Source organism: Haliotis cracherodii, unplaced genomic scaffold, assembly GCF_022045235.1.
Source record: "Haliotis cracherodii isolate W230 unplaced genomic scaffold, xgHalCrac1.p SCAF_10, whole genome shotgun sequence".
In the NCBI taxonomy this organism is placed as follows: Eukaryota; Metazoa; Mollusca; class Gastropoda; order Lepetellida; family Haliotidae; genus Haliotis; species Haliotis cracherodii.
The window spans coordinates 31,592,687-31,612,401 of record NW_027266265.1 but is presented as its reverse complement, the minus strand read 5'-3'; the positions used below and the strand labels follow the sequence as shown (position 1 = coordinate 31,612,401).

General features: G+C 38.2%; 1 protein-coding gene across 1 annotated transcript in view; it reads left to right on the top strand.

Annotated features, from left to right (window-relative positions):
- Nucleotides 1-19,715, top strand: part of LOC139449048 (A disintegrin and metalloproteinase with thrombospondin motifs 16-like) — a 91,462-nt gene that overhangs the window by 17,393 nt on the left and 54,354 nt on the right. Inside the window, exon 2 of the mRNA XM_071230521.1 lies at nucleotides 5,573-5,627. Coding sequence (XP_071086622.1) covers nucleotides 5,573-5,627 — 55 coding nt within the window. The remainder of the gene's footprint in view (nucleotides 1-5,572; nucleotides 5,628-19,715) is intronic.

Below are 19,715 nucleotides of genomic sequence, written 5' to 3'. Positions count from 1 at the left end.
TAGTTCGAGGGGTGGAGGTTCCATGATGGCCTCATCTGATGGTGTACCACTGGTAGTTCGAGGGGTGGAGGTGCCATGATGGCCTCATCTCATGATGTACCACTGGTAGTTGGAGGGGTGGAGGTGCCATGATGGCCTCATCTGATGATGTACCACTGGTAGTTGGAGGGGTAGAGGTGCATGGATGGCCACATCTGATGGTGTACCACTGGTAGTTGGCGGGGTAGGGGTGCATGGATGGCCACATCTGATGGTGTACCAATGGTAGTTGGAGGGGTAGAGGTGCCGTGGCGGCCTCATCTGATGGTGTACCACTGGTAGTTTGAGGGGTAGAGGTGCATGGATGGCCACATCTGATGATGTACCACTGGTAGTTGGAGGGGTAGAGGTGCCGTGATGGCCTCATCTGATGATGTACCACTGGTAGTTGGAGGGGTAGAGGTGCCGTGGTGGGGCCAAAATCTATAGGCAGTGATATGACAACACAGCAATGTTGAAATAATCCGGCTTGCAAATTGTCACATTACAGCACATTAAGTTAACCAAATCTGATATGTTTTGCTGCATAATATAGACATTAATGATTCTTATTTCCCTGCAATTTGATAAGACTGGTTGTCGTCTTACTTGGACTATTTTTGCAATGTTACCTGTCATATCTCTCCCTGCATGTCTTCATATACAACCAACACCAACCTTATCATGGAAAAACATCACCAACTGTACATCATGCCCGTTTTTTCTACCATAAATCCCAATTAACAAAAAGCAAAAGATGCTAACAGCCCTGTAGAGACTCTTAGTGAATGCATCAAATAAACTATCCCCAGACTTCTAACAAATTGGTGTAACTTTTCAACATGAGAATACTTCTGTGATAATTGTGATCTCCCAATGGAACAATGGTGCAGGTGCATGTAGCATTAGAGACAGGTATGCCATATATTACACTGTACCTTATATCCAGATGGGGGAAAACATCCTCCCTGAAACACAGTACATAAAGAGGAGGATTGTTGTATCATATTTCCTTTGTTAGGCTCTGAACTTGAAATACGGTTTTAATGAATCAGATTTAAGGAAGATAAGTTGATGTTTCCAGTGAGGTGTTTTTTCAAATAAAATTACTTTTTCTCTTGTTTTCCTATTAATGGATACATTTATTTTTATAAAGATGAAACAAAATGAGCTGCCATGGTTGAAGACGACTTTTCATTGGATCCAAATTGGTGCTCATGTTATCAATCATTTGTTTGTCACTAACAGGCTTCATGTCAAATAATGCCAGAAAAAATACATGGTGTGAAGGGAAGGCACTCATTATACTATTGCAATGCTATATAAAATGCCTCAAATACCGTATTCGACGTAATAAGCGCCCAGGGCGCTCTCAAAATTAGAAATAGGGGGCTCTTATTAGGATATTATTTTGGTGAAAAAAAACAGTTAAAAGATATATTTCGTGGTTTATGGTGACAGGCTGAAATGTTTATGTACGACAGATATGTTTTTCAAAAATTTAATTGCTCATAACTAAGGGTGCATATAACGCACGATTATGTATTATACGTGAATAAATAAGTCTTGTGTACACTGATCAATCGGAAGGGGTGCTAATTGGGATTGTTCACTAGCCAATATATCTGCAAATATCGCCGTGGGCGCTTATTAGAGCGGGGCGCTTATTACGTCGAATACGGTAGTCGTCCATACCATTTACTGTGTGGATATGATAGTTTCCACATGTTATATACCAGTAAGGCCCTTCTTTTCTTAATACTTGCATTATGTTACTCCAATATTTGAAAAGGTAGGTAAGAAATAGGGACATTTCTGTATATAAAAGAAATCAAAAGAAATGATGAATGGTATATAGTTTTAGGATACTGGTACTGGTGACATTAAATATATTTTCTTTAACCTAAGGGTCAAGTAATATAATAGGATGTTCATTTGGAACTCCCTCCTACAGTTACAAGGTTTGACAAAATGAAAAGGATGATAAATCTGTGTGTGAAGAAATACTCTTTGTGTTTATTAAGGGGATAATATGGCAGTTTGGATAAGGTCATGGTACCATGGGGCCATGGGAATGTGGATACATCACAGGGTTCATGGGGTGGCCTTAGTTCTCAAGTATTGACGTTTCATGCCGAACACAGGCATCTGCCCAATTGTGAAGTGATGCTCATGATGTCAATCATTGGATTGTCTGGTCCAGACTTGATTACTTACAGACCGCCGTCCTATAGCAGAAATATTGTTCAGTGTGGCATTAAACAGACAGGGATCTGATGCACTGGTTTCAATATGTAATGACAGGTTACAGGAAAAAAATATGGAATCTGAAAGATGTAGCTGTAGAACATTTATCATCTGAATGCTAAGAAATGCTGGCCGTACTTCAACTGGGAAAAATGTTTTAGAATGGGCGTGATAAAGAGAGATAGAAAGGAGACCCAGCCTTGTCTGCATCTTCAATTAAAGATACGTTATAAATGGAATTTTATGGGTGAGATCATCAGATACTGAAGCTGGAGAATATAGCTAAGGACTGATGACCCAGGCAGGCATGTGTTCTACGAGATATCTGACAGCCGGAAACATGGTGCCCCGCCTCAGTCCAGGGCGAGGGAAGGACCCATGTAGCACTAATGACCATGAACTACCTGAAAGTGTGTGCTCAGATAACCACTGCAGTGGAAGGTGTACACATTTGTGAGAAACGGACGATCCACCTGTAGATTAAATTCCTGGACTGTAGAAGGGAGCAGATCACCATGTCTGCCCTGGAGATACAACAGGTTTCTTCATCACCTTTATGATTGTGGGTTATGGCACAGAAAAAAGACATGAAAGAGTTCTAAAAATGTTTTCCTTTTTTCACTCTTTTGTAGGGCATTAGTGCCGAACTCAAGATTCTGTGGTGAGGAGGACTGATATGACATGCATGCTACTTGTGTGGGGGTGGGAACATGAGAATTGAACACCCACTTAATTGGATGTTTGATGGGCGGTTATCATGTCATCTGGTTTCTGAAGATTGTCACAATACTGACCTGGTTTGGGGAACACTTTAAAAAAATAACAGAACCTGCTACTTGACCTGAATATATACATTGGAGAGCACTGTCAATACATACAGGTGTCCATTGAATTCAGTATGTGCAAACTGTGTTCCTTGTCCACCCATTCTCCCTACTTGTAGAATAGTTTGTCCAAAGGTCTAAGATGCTGTGCAGTATTGTCCCTTAGCCATGCCAGGATCTGGTGGTTGCGGGTTCAAACCCCAGATTTCCTCTTGATTTTGACCCTTGATTTGTCAGCACTATACCTGTTCTCATGAGTTTCATCACAGTGGGGTACTTAGGCACTATCTCTTAAAAATTACCTTCAGTTTCATTCTACAAGTAGTAGATTACTTGTTGATTGACACATGCATGATATATAAGGTCTAAACCAAGGCATGGATTATTTAAGTACTTGGTTTGGAATCTAAAGTTGTATAATTTTACAAAATGTCAAATTTCAAGAACTATATTGTCTCTCCACAAATGTGTTTCTTTATGTTTTATGATTTCATTGTTTTGTACCGGTCTGTACATTACTGTGCCAAAGAATAAGTTTCATACTGTTGAAAGGCAGTGGGTAGCCTAGTGGTTAAAATGTTTGACTGTCATATCAAAGAATTGTTTGATTCCATAAATGGGTACACATAAATGGGTACAATGTGTGGAGCCTATACTGGTGTACACCACCATGACAAATCATGCTAATATTGCTAAGTCAGCATATGATCGTACTCAATCACCATACTATTTCTACCAGAACATTGCAGACTTAAAACTCATTCAGGTAATCAAACCGATCACAATTTCTATGGAAAAGAAACTGACACAGAAGAGCTAAGGTCTGTGGTTAACTGTAAACACACATGTTCAGCAAATCTTACAGCATTTAACAGCATGTAAAAACATTAATCTATCAGGCTTTTGAATGTACCAACAGGTGGCAGGCAAGACCATCCTCTAGATACCTTTTGGAAAAACAATTTGTATTTAATAATTTCTTGCAAAGTTTTCTATTTAATTTATGGATTGCGAAAAGAAATGAAAGGTAAGGATGATGAGTGAATGGGAAGTTGAAAATTGTAGATAAATAGTTTAAAATAACATGCATAAACTCATCCTTGATAATGTCAATGACACTAATATTTTAGGATGATTATTTTGTGGTTGGTGGAAATAAGGAAAATGTCCTACTGTTCACAAAGATCCGTGAAGATCCCGATAGAGAATATATCATCAGCAACCCATGTTTGCCGTAAGAGGTGACTATGCTTGGAAGAGGTGACGAATGGGATCGAGTGGTCAGACTCGTTGACTTAGTTGATGTTCATGGTGTCAATCACTGGATTGCCTGGTCCAGACTCAATTATTTAAAATCCTTCCCATCATATAGCTGAAATATTGTTGAGTGCAGTGTTAAACAACAAATAAACTGTTCACAAATAAGTTCATTCCATCAGTATACTCAAGGCTGGTGGGTGTGGTTGTCACAGGTACCATTAATTGTGTGAAGTAAACATGGTAATAAATGTGCAAGGGTGTAATGAAAGTTTTAGATATGATCTATTGGATAGTGATAGACCATATGAATATGTCAATCTCCTTGCTTCAATTAAGTCAAATGCCTTGATAAGTCTCCACAATATGTGTGTAAACACACAATAGTATCAGTGGGTCAGTGCAAGGGAGATACAGTTCTCCATCCAAGACAATTCCTATCTGGGATCAGTATTGTCTGAATCCATTGGGCCTGCTATCAGTTACTGATATTAATATCCCATGAGCTATCCATGGACGACATTTGAGCCCCTCTCGAAATGTCTCTTTCGGGTATCCAAGTCGAGTGTTGTGAAATGTGGTCAGTAGGTAGAATAAGTCGGATAGAGCAGAAATTATGTATTTTGTTTAGATTCCCTTATAAACAGACATGTTTTCTTAGCCATAACCAATTTTTACAACTAAATGTGAAACTAATTGAAAATATCAGGCACCCAAAAAACAGGTGAAAGTTCAACAGTCATCCTTTTTTACCTAAAGTTTTGACAAGTGAGAGAAAACTGAAAACCAATATTATTTGTTTGGAAGTAGTTTGAGAAGTATGCTTGTTTCAAATATGTATGTTTTCTAAATGATTTTCTGAACTCCATTTTTATCAATTTTAAATTTTCTTTCTTGTAACTGTTTTCTTGTAAATTGCCTGTGTCAATTTTCCTCATTATTTTTTTATTTTTGCATCATACAGTTTTTCAAATTGGCCTAGAAAATATTTAAAACAAGAAATAAAGTTTGTTTGGCCTGCAATGAAGTTGGCAGTACAGTATTTCAACATGCATGACTTGTCCTCTAGCAACTTATTGGGGAACAGCCTTTATATGATACAAAACATCAGACATAATACCCTTTTCTTAAGATGAGGACCTCTGTTTCTCCTGCACAGTTGTGTAGATATTGTATGCCAACTGTTGTTTCCTGATTTTGAGCAACTATCTCTTCCTCTCTTCCAGATATGTCTGCTGTTGCATAGTGGCCACTGTGAAGCCCTTGTCCATCTGCCTGCAGGTCAGTTCATCACCTTTGGTAGTCTAGTGTATGATGTTGTGGGATAGGCTTGTGGTTTGGTTTGTTTGTTGTTTGACGCTGCACTCAGCAATATTCCAGCTATATGATGGCAGTCTGTATATAATCAAGTCTGAACCAGACAATCCAGTGATCGACACTGGGAAACAATGACATATGCAATGACATGCATCAACCAAGTCAGAGTCTGACCACCCGGTCCTGTTTACATGAGGTGCTTCTTATGACAAGCATGGGTTATTGAAGCATTCCTCATCCTAAGGGGTGGTGAGGTTGGTGGTGGGATAGACTAAAGCATTCACTCATCCAACCAAAGGTCTGAGTTTAAATCCCCTGCTGTGATAGTGCTGGAATATTATGGCATTAAACCATTCTCACTCACAGGGTTTATGTTGCGAGAATTGTGCTAAAAATGGCATAAACCCAGACATTACACATCAGTAGACATTCCAGAGTAGGTGACAAATACTGCACCCTTGACATTTGAGGCCAGTAAATTAAGGATGAGGTGGACACAATGGTGACTGCTAGCTGGGAAAGCCCACACTGATCTGCTGTCATCGTACACCAACCATACTGATCAATGCCCTCATGATACTGGTATTAGAATGGGTCTTCAGCAACCTGTGTTTGTAAGATCTGATTGGATCTGGTGGTCAGGCTCGTCAACTTGATGCTTGCCATTGTATCCCAATTGCATAGATCAATGTTCATGTCAATCACTGTAATGTCTGGTCCAGATTCATTTATTTACTGACTTGTGCCATGTAGCTGGAATATTGCTGAGTATGAGCTAAACAACAAACAAGGCAATACACTCAAAATGGATTCTATAAAGATGTGTTCAAGCAGACTATACCATGGGTGTTTTGGGGCTGAATAGATCTCCGGTTACAAGAGCTGACTAAAGTGAGGATCAGATGGCCACAATGGCTGTTGTGTGTGATGAGTACTTGGGGGACCACATGAGCAGACCGACTGCCAGCCATGACCAGACTGTGTCAACAACCATTGCACCTCAACAGCATGTACTGGTGCTCTGTCCTCACCTGTTTGACTATTTCAGGCTCAATTCCTTTGAGGAATCATGATTTGGTTGTAATTTTCTTTTCTCATTTGAGTCAGGTTAGTGATATTGCCGACTGACATCAACACCATTCCTTCACTCAATCCCACGTCATTGCTAATGACTTGCTAAAGAGACCTCATCAAAAGGAACTTAATGTTTGACTTAATGTGTTGACATTCCATCCATCTATGTAGCAGTCACCTTTAGATATGCTACATGTAGTGTTTTGTACAGATACAAGTGTTATTTGACACACATTGTGCTGTAAAGGGTCCTGATTCAGAGAATTGCCAGAGTACTATGTGTTTATGTACAGATTGTCTTGTACAGATGCTGGCAAAGCCCAAAATTTGGTGTTTCATATAACTGATACCCAAGTTGATGAATACCTTCCTCAGTGAAGTGGCTTGGCTGATTCTTCTCAGAAGAAAGGGAAACTGACAAAAGCCAAGTTGCCAAGAATGGTGATTTATTGTAGGAAATCTGAAGAGTTTTACTCCTTTCATATTTTACTCCTTTTTGAGAAGTTGAATGTAAACAGATACCCTTGAACATATCTTGAAGAGGTATTGTGCTTGATGGGGTGGATTGAGTTTACATACTTAGGTAATATTCTATTTTTGTTGTTGGATTCTGTAAAATCTACTACTGCAATTAGCAAAACCCATGATTAAAAACCCATTATAATGCCTATTTGTAGAAAGTAACTTCTGAAATTGCATACATGTATCTATTTATTTTAGTCAATGAACAATCGCATGTTCAAGATGTGAGGTGATAAAGATAGTCCCTTGTCATACCCATTGCTTTAAAGACCAATGATAGTAGTGTCACCCACATGACCCTCACCATGGGAATCTGCCTGGGGGATAAAATTGTCTGTAGAATAGTGCTCCCTATCGGTAGGATGTCTTAGCGAGAAGCTAATAACCTCACAACATCACATATTCAGTTCTGATATAATGTGTATTGTATTATATTTCAGTATCACTTAAGATTTTCAAGCTGAGATTTTTATCTGTGTAAATGTTTTTGTAGGAGATCTGAAACTGAATCATTGTTTCCTGCTGGGAACTGTGTATTTTATTTGTATATGAAAACCATAAACAAATAGGAACTAATTTCCATGAATCCGTTGTTTATTTGTACATTGGAGCACATTTTGATAACTAAACAAAATGAATAATGCAACTACTTCCAAGACTTCATGATCTGTTTTTTTGTATATTATTAAGATTGAAACAATATCCTTTCGTCTGAAAGATGATTTTTGACCTGAAAGACATTTTTAATCTTAAGTTCATTATGTTTTTCATGTTTTTATTTGTTTAGGAAAAGCAATGCCTTTTTACTGATAAAAAAGATCACACTTCCAATCAATTTCATTTCCACAAGTGTCTCGTTGAGGAATTAATGGTTTCTTAATTTCTTTCCCATCTGGTATTATGGGGGCTGAATGAAGTGGTCTCGTGGAGATAGTTGTTTGAGAAAGACCAGCCTCATAGAATCAATACAAAGTCAGGATGCAGCACAACATTTAGAAAGTTCCCATTTTGTCTCATGCTCAATGATTGCCATTCCCTGTGTCAGGAGTTTTTTTTAATTAGAAAAGATACTGAAAAACTGTCTATGCTTTTGTTAATTTGCCAAGTGGACTTGATTACTTTTTATGAGAATTGGATTCTTGTGTGACGTGGAAGACAAATGTAGCTTTTTTAGATGGAAAGAATGAGAGCATTGTTGCAGTATTAAACCGACCCTTGAAAGCTACTTTGAGAGAGTTGTTGTCTGGAAATGTTGGTGTTACGACCATCACAATGTTTTAGTAACCACTATAAATTGTAGAAACATTATTTATGCATCCGAAAAGTTTGTCTTAATAAAAACCTAATACTCTGACAAGTCTGAATAAAGTTGGCTTTGAAATATATCTTTTTAGAATCCCTAGAGGATATGAATATTATTGCATATATACTCAGATCCTAACATCAACTATTTTGGTTCATTATCTCATAGTAATGTGTACTATGTTGACTGCAGTTTGCTGGAAAACTATCCTTACATTTTGCTGCATGATCAAACTTACATTATTAGGCCCTAAATTGTTATAGGAATGTGTCATATTTTCATTTTTAGCTTCATCTATACCTGAAAAGATTGTCCATCGCTAACTTTACATTTTCAACAAGTATCCTAAGATACTAAATAAAGCTTTGCATGGATGATTCCAGAAATAATGTCTCTAAATATTGCTCACAATTGAATCATATTTAAACATGACCAATACAGCAGCCATATATAAAATATATGTTTTGTTATTTCTTGTATACATTACTGAATTCTATATGCAGTTTCTTTTAGACTAATTGTGATCCAGCTACAATTTCATTCTCACATACCCCTATAATGACTTCACATTTTCAACATCTCCTCTAAAATCAAAGAAATCAACATTTTGTGTATTTGTTCTGAACAATGACAGTTCTCAAATTAATAATATAAACAATATTCAGCAAGGGATCGAGTTATCTGACTTTAAAAGTCTAGTTTCCACCCTTGCCGAACTAGGCTGGAATTCCGGGGCTCGATTGTTGCGCCACCATTGGTTATTACGAGTTATGTCCCTTCAAAGCCTCTCCTATGGACCAATCAGATTCCACCTATCGTATCACTTGTATTTGTTTCAAACAAAATGGCGGTGCCCAGTCAAGACGATCTGATCGATAATCAAGACCGATAACGTCTTACCTCGCGAAGTGCATCAAATCACATGAGAACCTTGATTAAAAACAAGAAAAGACTAGGAAAATATCTGTAGACATCGAGTTGGCAGTGCACATGTTTAGCAAATCATGCAATCGACCGAAATCTGCAGGACACTTTACTAACCGGATTACGTTGTGCGATTTTGATTGGACGATGCATAGACTCGTTAGTCCAGACAAAATGTAACTCCATAAAACCAGCCTAGTTCGGCAAGGGTGGAAACTGGACTTTTATAGTCAGTTAACTCTCTTGCCTCGGGGAGATGTGACTGGTATGACTGACAAAAGATGTGAACATTATCAGGACATACGCATCTCTCTGGAAAGTACATGTCAGTATTCATTTCATTAAAATCCAAATGGGATGTCATTTTAGAATTGATCCCAATCAACCTATTCTGGTCATAATGGATCGGGTCAGGCTCATTGACTTGGTTGACAGTTAGTCATGGAGTTGATCGTTGCTCATATCATCCACTGAATTGTCTGGTCCAGATTCAGTAATACACAGACCTGACATCATATAGATGGAATATTGCTGAGTGTAGTGTTAAACAACAGTCAGTATTGAGTCACAAGCTGTGAAGGCTAGGTTAGGTTTATTTTGTGTATATTCCCCTCTAAACTCAAACGAAGTTTAAAAACACCTGATTCTTTCATGACATGGCATGACAGATTGACTATAGTATTATGAAAGAATGGGGTGTTCTTTAACTTCTTTTAAGTAGTATATAATGAGTACATGGTATTTTATGATACTAGAAATGTTGTGGGTTTTTTCGTATATGTATATGGTATTCATCATAATTGATGGATGAATATTATGTATGAACAGAGAAATTGTTACATTGTATATTCTATCTAAAATTTGTTTCTTTCCATGACACAGGAAGCAATGTCAAATTGTGTGGATCAATGCTCATGATGTCAATCACTGGATTGTCTGGTTCAGACTTCATTATTTACAGACCACCATCATATAGCTGGAATATTGCTGGGTGCGGCGTTAAACAACACACAAACAAACAAATGTGTGTACATTTCATGATGAACATGTGGCAAAACTATCAATGTAGGTTATGAAATTTGTACTTCAGATATTGGGCGTAGACTGACAGACTTGGGTTATTGAGACACATGCAAATGTTCCTGTCTGTGTTTCTCAAACTTTTAAAAGAAATCGTTTTAGTGCAAAAGAAATGTAGAATGTTTTTCAATCTTCTAGTCCAAGTATACGCTTCACTTTGATTTAATATCTAGGTTGTCTCCCAAGGTCACAGGTGATGTGATAATGCTGAAACACTTTAATGTTGCAGATAGGAAAGTGGGAAATAGACATGCAGGATGATATGCATGTGCTTGGGCTGCACCTGTATACTGCACACGCACATGTTGCTATGCACACTGGTTAGGAGGCAGCTAATGCATCAAGTGTCTGCAGCACCTACTGCTATACACCCTCTCTGGCTCCGGTGCGATGCCTTTTTTAGATAACATGCATGTAGTCTGCTCAAAATATGATTGTTTTTCACTTGGAGGTTGAATTATTTTTCTGATATATTGTTTTCATTCTAAACTATTTATGCTGATGTTATTTTTTTACTTCCAGACAAATATGTTGGCTATTTGATGTAGATGTTGCATCAGCATATTCTTGGCCAAAGTTCTACTTTCATTTCCACATAAGCTTTGAAACATCAGAAACCACAATTTGATATGTAAGGTGCTCACAGAACAATCAAATGTATTTATCCTTTATTACGACCTGTATGGTCTATTAAATGTATATTCCAGAAAAGTTCAGGCGAGTTAGACCTAGTGGCTCAATGTTTTATTTAGTCATTAAGCAGCAAAATTCACGCAACATTGTCACCCTTTCATCATTTTCCCATCTTCCCGAGGCAAGAGAGTTAACTGACCATAAAAGTTCAGTTTTCACCCTTGCCGAAATAGGCTGGTATTATGGAGTTATATTTTGTCTGGACTAACGAGTCTATGCATAGTCCAATCAAAATCGCGCAGCGACATCAAAATCTGGTTCTTAAACTGTCGTGCAGATTTCGATCGATTGCAGGATTTGCAAAGCATGTGCAAAGCCAACTAACCGTTGTCAGCAGATATTTTCCAAATCCTTTCATGTTTTTAATCAAGGGTAATGTAAGACCCGTTTTATCACAATATAGATGTTGATTATTGATCAAATCGTCCTGACTGGGCGCCACCATTTTGTGAGAAGCAAACGCAAGTGATACGAGAGGTGGAATATGATTGGTCCATAGATGAGGCTCAGAAGGGACATAATTGGTAATAGCCACTGGTGGCGCAACGATCGAGTCCAGTTATTCCAGCCTAGTTCGGCAAGGGTGGAAACTGGACTTTTAAAGTCAGTTAATTCTCTTGCCTCGGGAAGATGCATTTTCCCTGCTGGATGAGTCATTTTGAAGTGAATAATTCCCTGATGAACTCCCAAATTTATGAACTTCCAAACTGATAATTTCTCCCTCTCACATACTAAGTCATAAGCTCAAAACACTGACCACCACAGAGACCGCCCTGCACATGCTTTGGAGTTGTTTCCAAAATTTGGGCCACGAAAGAAGAAGAACATGTGGAATATAGGAATTGTTGTTTGTTTTCTTTCAACAATGAAATGTATTTTGTGTAAATTATAACGACAGTCTTTTTCAACAGTTAAGGGCACAAGTTATTTAAGGAAGAAGCACAAAATATGATATTGGGACTGTCTCTAAACCTTGCTACTCTGTATGAGCACTACCATCAGCTGTCAAACAGGAGTCGGGAACAAATGACAGCTCTTCAAATCCAATAAGGGGGCACGGGTGTCCCAGTCGTCTAAGGCGCCGCGATTTGCTGTGCAGAGTTGCGTCCCTTGGGCACGCCAGAAACCTATGATTGTGGGTTCAAATCCTGGTTCACCCCAATTATGTTTCTAGTGTAGCACCATACCTGTGCTTGTGGGTTTCACCGAAGTGGTAAACGTCTGAAACCTGCATCACTTCGGGCTTTCCTCCCACATCAAGCTGACACGCCGTGATATAACTGGAATAAAGTTAAAAGTGGCGTTAAACCCAACTCACTCACTTACTCACTCACTCACTCAAATCCAATAAAGATGCAGAATGTGTGGAGAAAGGTGGACGGATTCCTCCAGCTTGATGTTGACACATGCAGTGGACATGAATCAGTGGGAAGCGTTGATAAATCTCATTTACAGAATATCAGACAAAATAGCCCATTCTTGTAATGAAAAGATGCTATCAATGTTTTCTTCCTATGAATTTGAAATAATAATGCTTCATGGTAAGATTGTTCATTTTTTCTATATTTGAAAGAAAGTAAGTCAAGTGAAGTGTTTGAGAAATGAGGAGATTAACTAAAGTCCCTGATATTGGTTTAGTTGAGCGAATATTCACTTTAAAAATATTGAATGGATTCGGAACAATGGTTATTATGTGACTCTCTGAGCAGAGATGCTCTGTTTCCTGGGTGACCTGTGTAAGAGTGTGTCTACTTCCCAGTAACTTAAGCTCAGGATAGGTTACGTCTCAATCGACGCTAATTTGAGGGGAGGCAAGTCCGGGGCATGGAGTGGTGCTCTCTTGATTATAGTGTGCCAACTTGTGGGTAATCTTCTCTCCACCTTGGGCAGGCTCTGTTCACAACCTGTAATTTTCTTAAAAGCTTTTTAAACCCAATTGATGCTTGATTTCTCAAATAGAAGTAATTTTTCTCAGTTTGTGTTTTTTGCTTCTGTAAAAATTTTAACCTTAGGTATTCCTGTTTTTGGTTTGGGAGGATTAGTTGAAATTTATTATAAAGATAGTTTTTGACTAACAGGAAAGCTGTTTAAAGATGACGGAGATGACCTTATTGTTGAGATTATTCTTCTGTATAAAATGACCACTAATTATTGTTTGTAATAACTGTAGTTCGTTATAAGCATATTTACCAAAATGTCCAAGACAAAAAAACAAGTTTATTATATCGGTCAGTTTGTTATAAGCGTATTTGTTATAAACGTAGTCTACTGTATTATTATAAATATATGGAGGATTTTCTTAATGGCACCTTTTTTCAGGTAATATGTGTTCCCCTGATCTCTCTATAAAATTAGCTATATAATATATGGGGCAGTTTTATTAATGATTAAAGCAACATGATTATTCAACTGTAACATAACATACATGTCATCCCATGAAGATCCAGGTCTTCAGCATCCCATGCTTGTCGTAAGAGGTGGCAAACGGGATCGGGTGATCAGGCTTGCTGACTTGCTATGTCCTTGTGTCCCAATTGTGTAGATTGATGCTCATGATATCAATGACTTGATTGTCTGGTCTAGATTTGATTTTTTACAGACCGCCATCACATAGCTGGAATATTGTTGAGTGTGGCATTAAACCACAAACAAACAACACACAAAGTCTCTATTTAATCTCGGGCTCCCCATAATTTTTCAAGACTGACCCCCTTGAATATTACTGGTTAAGTTAAAACACTCTGTTCCCCGTGGAATTCCAGAGCTGGTTAGTAGTATAAAGCTGACCATAAGGTCCACAATCCCACTGAATATGTTTGGGTTATATTACAAAAAATGTATATCTCTGCTCACACTGGTTCATCTGGTTTGGGGGGCGGTCGGGTAGCCTGATGGTTAAAGCGTTGGCTCGTCACGCCGAAGACCCGGGTTCGATTCCCGACATGGGTACAATGTGTGAAGCCCTTTTCTGGTGTCCCCCGCCGTGATATTGCTGGAATGTTGCTAAATGTGGCGTTAAACCATACTCAATCACTCACTCATCTGGTTTGGTACTCTCCAGGCCCCCTATGGGAATTCCAGGTTATAACAGGTCCTCAGGAACCTATGCTTGTCCTACAAGTCATTCGGATGTTCAGACTCACTCACAAGGTTGGGGGTGGCATGGGATCAATCACCAGATTGTCTCATCCAAACTCCATTATTGTCAGGCTGCCATCATACAGTGGGGAATATTGTCCAGTGTGTACTGAAACACCAAAAACAACAAAACCATTACAGGCTTTTGTAAAATGCAGCAGTACTTCTCACTGACTCAATCTTGAGCAGCTCAACTCCCTTAATCTCATCCTGTGAAAAAGAGTTAAGATATATTCACACATTCAGTCGCATCATCACATACATCATTGCTGACATCAGCATGTTTTCTCCCTCTTCCGGCAGTGTTGAAGTGAGGTGCTCTTCTCATAATTCTGACTCAACCTCACAAGTAGCAGTCTCCATCACGCAATCGCACCACACATGGTTTTTGTATAATTATTACACAGTTTGACACGTGATCTTATTTTCTCACCTCGTTTTCACCTATGCCTGGAATGAGATATAGCTGATGTATGTGTGGGCATGCCTCTTGCCTCTTGCCGATTCATTTGTTGTATAATTCGTCTGGATAAGCTACTATATTTCGGTAGTGTGTTTTACATGGATGACCATCTCACACAGTTTGACAGATTCGAGGCGCAGGGGAAGGAGACACTTAGGAATCACCTGTTGCATTATGGGATAGATTACGCATCCTGTCAACCTGCTGCAATCAACTAAAGCAAGATAGCAGATTTAAAAAACATTAATATGTTAGCTGCCAATTGACGGACACCACAATCAGTTAGCTGATCTTCGAAGCATGTAGTGTCGGTTTGGATCTGGAGACAAATATATTATAACTACTTTTTAATCTTATCAAGTGATTACTGAATATGTAACTAAACGCCAGTGTTTTGACACCCTTTCAAATTATGATTGCTGAAAGTGTAATATAAAATATTTTCAATAACAATTTTAAATGGATATAGTAGTTAGAACACAAATAATTATGATCATTGGGATGGTTCGTCCCATGCGGTGGAAGGCCCTCGCAAAAGTAGACATAGTGACATTATTGTAGAAGCATTGATGACGTAATGGTAACTTCCCGGGAGAAGGTCAAATTGTAACCAGATTGTACACATGCAATAAAGACATTTAGTAACTAGTACTAAATGTAATTTTTATGCACAAGTGTGTAGTTGCACTTGTGTTCAGACTGGTGATGTTTAGACATCTATGGACCGTGGGACACGTTTTGCAATGATTAAGTGAAGTTTGTAATGAAAGGATGAATAAGAGCTGTGTACAACATGGAAACCGAAGCATCAAAGCCTGAAAACAAATGCACTTGTCAAGGTATTCTTGTTCATTTTATTGTTTCCACAGTTTCAGTTGCATTTATCCTCAACACAAAAAAGGCAAGAGTCTGATGAATGTTTTTGGTGTCAAATATCATGGCGAGAAGAAACTGTCAATAAACTGCCACTCTAGCCACTAAATTTACTCAGATATTCAAAAGCCAACTCGGTGACATGTGACCTAAGGCAGAGACCATGCTCATGACAAATTGTAATACTGATCGAATTATAATGGTTTGCCATGGCCTGGTATATATATTTGTGTCGCAGGGTAAAGAAAAATATTTTTTGAGACTTTCGCTATTTCATTTATAGTTATTTATGAAGGCGACAGAGAATATATGTGGGAATTTCCATTTACGAACAGTTGTTAGCTTTGATTGCGTCTTCAAACTAGTGACGGTCTTGAGATTTTGACCAATTCCGGACACTACATAATATCATTGAGGTCATCAGGTGAAAATTAACTGAATGGGTTGGTTCATCGGAGGTTACCTATTCTCATTGATTTATTTTTTCAGTTTTCACACTTCAAATTTAGTGTATATGAAAAGGTTTTTATATTTAAGTGGGCTGTTATATCTCCTATTATCAAAGTCACATATTGAGGATTACAGTATGTCAATCCCACAACAGATATTATAATGATGGGACTGTATGTGGATCCAAGTTTCCAGACAGGCCATCCTCTGTGATGATAAGGGGATGCTAGACTGTGCAGGAGGAACAATCTTGGCTATAAAAACCTCATAAGTGTTTCTCAATGTATGAAATACATTTGATAATGATATGAGCTGTCGACTTTGTGATAGCATATCAGGAGGGGTTAAGTGTTGTATGTTTTTATGACAAACGAACCTGTGCTTGAAATGGATTTACAAGAGATCTCATTGACCAAGGTTTGAATTGTTTTAGTACTTTGTTTTTAGTGCAGCGTTTAACAACAAACAAACCAACATTTTTTAATCTCCATCTCGATGGGTATTCAAGGGTTAGAATAGACCCCAGCAACCTATGTTGGTGGTAAAAGTTGACAAAATGGATCAGGTCTTCAAACTTGATGTCTTGTACCCAGACTTTGTAGGACTCGTATCACTCACTGGATTACCTGTACCTGACTTGATCGTCTATGTCCAGGCCGTCGTCATAGAGCTGGTAAATATGGTCACTGATCTGGATGCCTCGTACATGGTACATGAAATTCTTTCTTCTCTAGCCAAAGTGGTTGTGCTGATTAAACATTGAGAGAATAAGTTACAAGGTGTTAGGAGATTATCAGTGTTCATTAGCTGAACTCAGGATTGTGATCTTGTACATATTAGGCATGATTTTGAATCCTGCTACCTTGTTCACTTCCTTGATGCAGTATTTTTCACACCTTTTTTCCATATCAAAATATATATCTGTATGCCCACATGGTATTTGTTAGGATCTGTTTTTGTGTTGTATACAGTGGTGCTGTTGTATTCCAACTATTTCGTAATGTTTGAGCAATAATATCCATGAGATAGTTATGCTAACAATTTAACATAAATTTCAAAATGTTCATTCCAGGGGTGGGGCGGTCGGAAAGCGTTCGCTCGTCATGCTGAAGACCCGGGTTCGATTCCCGACATGGGTACAATATGTGAAGCCCATTTCTGGTGTCCCCCCACCGTGATATTGCTGGAATATTGCTAAAAGCGTCATAAAACCGTATTCACTCACTCATTCCGGCGGTGGGGTGGTGGCCTAGTTGTTAAAGCATTTGCTTGTCACACCATAGGCCCTGGTTTGATTCCCCACATCGGTACAATGTGTGAAACCCATTTATGGTGTCCCCCAGCTTGTGTGATAAAACCCAACTCTCACAAATCTTCATCCCCAGTGATATGATAATTTACATCACCATGAGAAAAGTCGGAAATGACAAAACAGTCAGCCAATCATTGAGGATGCAGAAAGATATTGAAAAACAATATGGCTCTCAATATTTTTTCTGACATGGAACACATTAACTAATATAACCCCGTATAAGGCCCACCTCCCAAGCTGGTTGCATATGATACAGAAAATCACAAAAACCTTGTGAGCTCATCTTTCCAACCCTCCACCTGCTCTGTAGATTTCCCTGACCTTTTGTGCTGTAACATGGCTTAGATCACATCTACTGTCCAATGTATGTCGAACACAAATGCAGTTTTAAAATATGTTGTTTTCTGTTAAATGTTTACAAAATGTGCACCTGCAAAAGTTCTGTTGAATATTGGATAATGTCAGGATCCTTGTGAGGTGTATTTGTGTGGTAATTTGAATCGGAACACTGGGTAATCTCTTCCACTTCCATGTCATGTGACATTTATTGAGGACCATATGTACCTAGAAAGGTTCCAATTCCTTTATATCAAGGCAGAAGCCATTCCTTTGTTTTATGACAGTGTGGCATTCAATTTCAAGTGAATTGACACCATGTTAGAATAATTTTAACTTCAATCAAGGAGTTGGCTTTCCAGTCATCCATCTGTCATACACGTGTAAACTTGAAAAAGTTTTCACTGGTACAATTTTATATATAATAGTGTTTTTCTACCTGTGTAGTGTAAATTTATTCCAATAAAATCATACACAGGCAGTGTGTGATTCAAAGAGTTAAGCTTGTTTAAGGCATCATCATATTGTACCTAATGAACAAGAAAGAAGTTTTGAACAAATTTCATTAGGGTGTCCACTTTTACAAACATTATTCAAAATGAAATTAGTTGCTTTGCCTTAACTGATCTATTATAAAAATAATTATTGTCTCTAAACTGCAATACCTTTCAAACTGAAGCATAGTTTACTATTGGACAGATTAACTTACCAGCTGCGGATATATGACCAAGACAGACCAGTGACAGACTTGCCCAAAAGTACAAAGACCATCTGACTGAGAATTTTGATGAATGATAGCAGAAATATGTAGTAGCGAGCAGGGGTCCGGAAACGGTCATATGCACCAGACACGTCCCATTGGGAATCTCAAATGTCCGGTTTAAAATATTGCTTACCGGACATTTAAATTTTTCTGTCCAGACATTTTAAAATACAAACAACGCTACCTTCGGGGTCCAAACAATTGATGAGCATTATTGTATCCCTTCAGCGAATTCAGGTGAATAAACAGGTATAACAAACTTGGTCAATAAAAGTATGAAATTTGATATAAAACATCACTAGACATGATAATTTACCATTTAAAATGTATTTCCTGCTCTCATTCTTTTATATGCAGAGATTAAGATTACCGTGTGTATTGTCTCGTAAACTAAGCTGGAAATAGCAATCAGCTGTCCACATGTTTCTTACCAATCTGCTGGTAATTCAGTTAAAAGGTACCCAATGATACAACTTCAAAGAAATTTGATGCAATGGTCGGAAGAAATTGTGTCTGAAATTATTATTTTATCAAGAATAATATATTCCAATATCGTGTTATTTTAGTTGCAGATTCCACCATATACCGTATTTGATGTAATAAGCGCCCAGGGCACTCTCAAAAGTAGAAATAAGGGGCTCTTATTAGAATAAAATTTTGGTGAGGAAAAAATTTGAGTTGAAAGATTGTAAATTTCGTAGTTTATGCTCACAGCCTGGAATGATACAAAGGAAAAGAATGTGCGTATCATACATGACAGATATATTTTTCCAGAATTTAATTGCCCATAATCAAGGGTGCATATAACACACGAATGCGTATTATACAGGAATAAGTCTTGTGTACATTGATCAATCGGACGGGGTGCTAATTGGGATTGTTCACTACCCAATATTTGCAAATATCGCGGGGCGCTTATTACGTCGACGTGAACAATCCCAATTAGCAAATTAAAAGTATAAGAACCATAACCATAGCTCTTTGGTACAGGTGGTATGCAGGATATTTTTTTTTTTTTTTGGAACGATTTTGACCAGTCACCGTAGGGACTTCCCGCGCTTCATGTTTTCAATTGCGAAAACGTTATGTTGACACTTAATAGTCAAACTGCCTCAAATATG